At 53.6% G+C, this 4,774-nt stretch overlaps 1 protein-coding gene across 1 annotated transcript in view; it reads right to left on the bottom strand.

Moving 5' to 3' along the window:
* Positions 1 to 3,755, bottom strand: part of FANCG (FA complementation group G) — an 8,578-nt gene extending 4,823 nt beyond the window's left edge. Inside the window, exons 1-5 of the mRNA XM_031062854.1 lie at positions 3,671 to 3,755; positions 3,255 to 3,386; positions 2,270 to 2,463; positions 1,519 to 1,672; positions 314 to 444 (exon numbers count right to left, since the gene is read on the bottom strand). Coding sequence (XP_030918714.1) covers positions 314 to 444; positions 1,519 to 1,672; positions 2,270 to 2,463; positions 3,255 to 3,386; positions 3,671 to 3,755 — 696 coding nt within the window. The remainder of the gene's footprint in view (positions 1 to 313; positions 445 to 1,518; positions 1,673 to 2,269; positions 2,464 to 3,254; positions 3,387 to 3,670) is intronic.
* Between the last annotated feature and the right edge of the window lie 1,019 nt (positions 3,756 to 4,774).

The raw sequence follows: 4,774 nt of genomic DNA, 5'->3' as shown, positions 1-4,774 counted from the left end.
TGAAGTCTTTACAGTTGGTAGGATCTAGATCCCTGCTCTGCTTCCCCAAGAGATCCCCACTAAGCAGGGCAGCCATTTAGCCAAAGGCAGCCCTCCTCAGGTTGGTTTTCGAGCTTCTCTGTCTGCAGCAACACTTTGCAATCAGCCAAAATCTTGGCATAGATTTTTTAGCCTGTCCAAGGAGGCTGGGGCCACAAGGGCAAATTCTGCTCAAGGCTTTCCCTCCGTGAGAGGCCTTGGACCAGAGGCATCGTGGACATCAGCCTGAGCCTCCCCTCCCCACAGCTGCCTTTCCCCTCTTTGCTGTCATTACCATTCGCTGAGCACAGCAGCCAAGGCACGTGTGGATCTGGGCCAGGATATTCTTGGAACAGAATCCTCCTGCAGCTTCCTGAAGGAGGGAAAGGGCGGTGGGGAAGTTCCCAGCCTCCAGCTCCTGCAGCCCTAGGACAGACCCAACACATTGGCTCTGTGGCTCACTTTTGTGTCCCACCTGGCCCCAAACAAGTGTGGTGCCCTTTTCTGCCCTGAGCCATAGGGACTTGCCTGATCCCCTCCAAACCCAGCGATGCACAGCCCGATATTGCCAGGCTGCCATCTTTGCTTGAGTGGTTTTGCAAGAGAACAAGACATCAATGGAAATGTCCAGCAGAAATAACAGCAGGTGCCAAGGCCAGGATGCTTCCTTTGGCCCAGAACAAGGACAGCGGTATGTGCTGGGCAGGTTCACCTCCACATTCATGCACAATGACAGCAGTGCAGATAGGGAAACACACACAGAACTTCAGAATTTTTTCAGCACATCTGGGTCATTTCCCAGCAGGATGCTTTAGGATATCATATAATTAATATTTATTACAACTCCTTCTTTGCCTTTTCTTCAGTCTTCTTTTCAGGCTTCCCTCTGAGGCTGCTCTCACATAGCAGCACCACACTCACATCTCCTACAGGGCAGGGAGGCCCTGTAGGAGCCCAAGCACAGTGAGGCAGTGCTGGCTGTCCCCAGAGCTGCTGGGGCTGTCAAAACAGTAAAGGAGAGAAAACAGGCAGGACAGAACACAGCAGCTAGAGGAGATCCATTGCTTGCTGTGACACCAGGCTACAAAGCCTCACAACAGCTTTGTGTGGCTCTTGCAGCACCATGGTCTGACAGGAACAAGGTGCTTGCAACAAGGTAAGTTCCAGAAGAAAGGAAAATCTTCATAAATTCCCTGCCAGCATTCTGCTTTAAGGTCACTGCAGGGCCCAGACACTTCCCCTACAGCCACAGACAGGCAGAGGAACGCTGTGATAGTGCAGAGAAAGGATGAGCTGGGGAAAAGGAGGGAAGCTTTTTGAATATGGAATGTGAAGGCTGAGACTCAGAGGCTCAGCCCAGACCCACTTCCAAATGAACAGCCTGAAAAACCCCAAGGGCCAGTTTGCCTGGGAAGAGAAACCAGGATAAGGGCAGGGAAAGTGTTCCTGGGACAGAGCAGCAGGAGACTGTGCTGGCCTGAGTTCCTGCCCCCCACAAACCTTGCAGGAAGGCTGCTGCAGTGCAGAGGATTTCTTTCAAGTCCTTGGCGCTTTGTACAAGGGGCAGGGAGGCCCCCTCAGGAGGGACCCGCCACGCCTTGATCAGGGAGAGGAGCTTGTTCTGCCCCGCATTGCAGTGAGCTCTTCCCAGGTCCTGTGAAGGCACAGAAGAGAGAGAGCAGGGAATGCTGAAGGGAAGCAGGAAACACTGGTCCAAGTGCACAGAGCAACAGGTCCCACCAAACCACTCAACACTGCTCCCTGCGGTGGGACAAATGTCCTACCATCTGTTCCCTTCAGCTACAACCCCCTTACTGCAGTGATACCTGCCTGGGCTGGGGCAGCATCTCCCCACCTCAGCGTGGGGTGCACCTCCAGGGCCTCCTGGCATGCAACAGGCAGCTGTCGGAGCTCATTCAGAAAGACAGGACCCATCAGCAGGGAAGGTTCTGCATGCCATTGCTATTCCTTACAGAGTCTGCAAGTCCATCTGCAGCCCTCTTCCAGCCTGCCCAAGTCTCCTGTCTGACACACAGAGGCTCAGGGCCCACACAGGCAGAATATTCTGGGATCCATTAACACTCTCAGGGCCATTAGGCTATGTTGGGATGCCACGGGGTGGATTAGTCATGCTGACTGGGCAGCACTGATGGGTTCAGCTGTCCAAGTGCCACAACAACATTTTGCAGAGTGTTTTAGACAAACACGGTATTTATGCCAGCTCTGCCGGCATCTGCCTGTGCTCAGTTACCTCAGCAGTGCTCAGGAGCTGGAAGAGGCCAGCAACACTTCCCAGCTGGCTGGCTGCCAGCCACCAGGCTGCTTGCAGGGCCCCCAGGCGGTGCAGAGGTGCCTGCAGCTCCTCCACGGTTACCTCCTGCAGCACCTTTTCCCACAGCTCCTCCGTGCCAAGATCCTGTCCACAGGCCCCACAAGCCTCCAGAACTGAAAAAAAAAAAAGCAAAAAGACCTAGAGCTGTGAGACAATGTGTTGGTGCCCTGTAACAGACACCCTGGGTGCAAGAGGGAGAGAGAGCCTCAAGCAAGCACAGGCTCCTCGTAGCGATGGAAGGAATGGGGTTGCAGGGCTGGCCTGGCCTCAGCAGAATGGAAAACAAGCTCTAAGAGAGAGGAGATGACAGCAGCACATTCAGGAGACAACACACAGCACAACTCAGAGCTAGACTCCAGCTCTGCTGAGCCCTCTTGAAGTCATTTGCCCTCAGGTAAGTATGTGCCAACACTGCAGATCCACCTCTGAACTGCAGCCTGTTTCAGTGAGCTTTCTTTGAAGCCAGCACACCATAACTAAAGAAAACACTAATTTTCTACTGTCGCTAAAACTTTGCTAGAGACTTAGCACCTTATACATTAAAAACTCGTTTCCCTTGAAACCTCCAGCCCATCCCTGCAAGGCAGCAGCAGGCAGGCAGCTGCACATTGTCCCTGGCCACATGCCACTCTACCTCCATCCCTTACAGGCAGAGCCTGGATGTCTGCTCACAGTTTCCCCCATCTCCAGCCTCTCCAAGCACAGCCAGGGGTGCCTGCCCACAGTTTCCAGGTGGAGCCAGGCATGTCTGCTCACAGTTTCCCCCATCTCTGGCCTTCCCTGGCAGAGCCAAGAGTGTCTGCTCACAGTTCCTGCACCTCCAGCCAGTCACCAAGTATCTCCAGAGCACAGAGAATGCTTTCCTCACCCCAAGAACTCCCCAAACAAACAACCACATCCTTACCTCTGAGAAGACCCTGGCGTATTCCTTCTGCTTCTCCTTTGATGGCAGAGTCAGATGCTCCCACAGTGAAAAGCAAGGAGTTGTAGAGGACAGTGAGTTCCAGAGGCAGGGCAGGGAGGGCAGCTGGCAGCCCTGTGGGCACAGCCAACCCAACAAGAAATTTAGCTGGCTAAGAATAAACAGCTGTCCATGCTCAACACCTGGCTTGGTGACAAGAGAAGTGGCTTGGCAAGATTTTAGTGATTGTGGTGTGATTTAGCCACCTGGGAACTGCAGTGCCAGACAGACAGCATGTGTCAGCACTCCAGGTGCCAACACTGCTTTAGACATCCATTCCCCAGCTACCAAAATGCTGCAGTCCTCCAGGACTTTCAGCTCTCCCAGAGGAGCATCAACAGCCTACTCTGTTCCAGTACACATGCCCTCCTTCACACACTGTGTCTCTCTCCTTATCATGGAATCACAGAATGGGTAGGACTGGAAGGGACCAGAGTGGCTCATTGGTCCGATCTCCCTGCTCAAGCAGCCCCATCTTAGAGCACAGGACTGCATCCAGATGGTTTTTGAGTATCTCCAGTGAGGGAGACACCACAACCTCTCGCGGAAATTTGTTCCTATGTGCAGTCACCAGGGTAAAGTTATTCCTTATGTCCAGGTGGAACTTCCTGTGCATCAGTTTCTGCCCATTCCTCATGCCTACTGCTTGGCACCACGGAGGAGAGCCTGGTCCATGCTCTGACCCCTCCCTGCAGACACTGACAGGCATTAATGAGATCCCCTCTCAGTCACCTCTGCTCCAGACTGAACATGCCCAGATTGCTCCGGCTTTCCTTGTAGGAAAGATGTTCCAGTCCCCTAGTTATCCTCATTTCCCTCTGCTGGACCCTCTCCAAGAGTTCTGTGTCTCTCTTGCATTGAGGAACTGAGAAAACTGAAAGTAAAGCTGCCTCATGTGGGGCTTTCTCTGCACCACACCTGTGTCAGAGAGCCTCTTCCCTGACTTCCCACAGAAAAGGCTGTCTCACTGTTGTTTTACAGAAACCCCAAAGCTCTGCCCAATTAAGGTGGAGTCTGGGGCTGGACAGTAACTCTTTTTCCGGCCCAGGTCAGCGTAGGGCAACAGAGATCATTTCACCTCGGCTTGTTTCCAGCACTGGGATACTGTAGCTGAAACCGGAGGAGCAGTGTCCATAAACTAAAACACAAGAACTTCCACCTCAGCCTGACGAAGAACTTCTTTACGCTGAGGGTGTTAGAGCACTGGAACAGCTGTGCAGAGAGGTTGGTAGAGTTTCCCTCTCTGGAGACATCCAAACCCCACCTGGATGTGTTCCTGCGTCACCTGCTCCAGGTGGCCCTGCCTTGGCAGAGGGGTTGGACCGGGTGATCTCCGGGGGTCCGTTCCAGCCCTGATGATTCTGGGATTAACGCCTTTGCAGGCCCCGTTCAGCACCGGGCAGCGAGAACCCTTTCGCCCCTCCGCCTTCAGCGTTTGTTTCCAGCACCGGAGCTGCAACCCG

The sequence above is a fragment of the Geospiza fortis genome, unplaced genomic scaffold (assembly GCF_000277835.1).
Source record: "Geospiza fortis unplaced genomic scaffold, GeoFor_1.0 scaffold878, whole genome shotgun sequence".
NCBI classification, from domain to species: domain Eukaryota; kingdom Metazoa; phylum Chordata; class Aves; order Passeriformes; family Thraupidae; genus Geospiza; species Geospiza fortis.
Note: the sequence above shows the minus strand (reverse complement) of the source record. Positions and strands in the feature narration are given on the sequence as shown.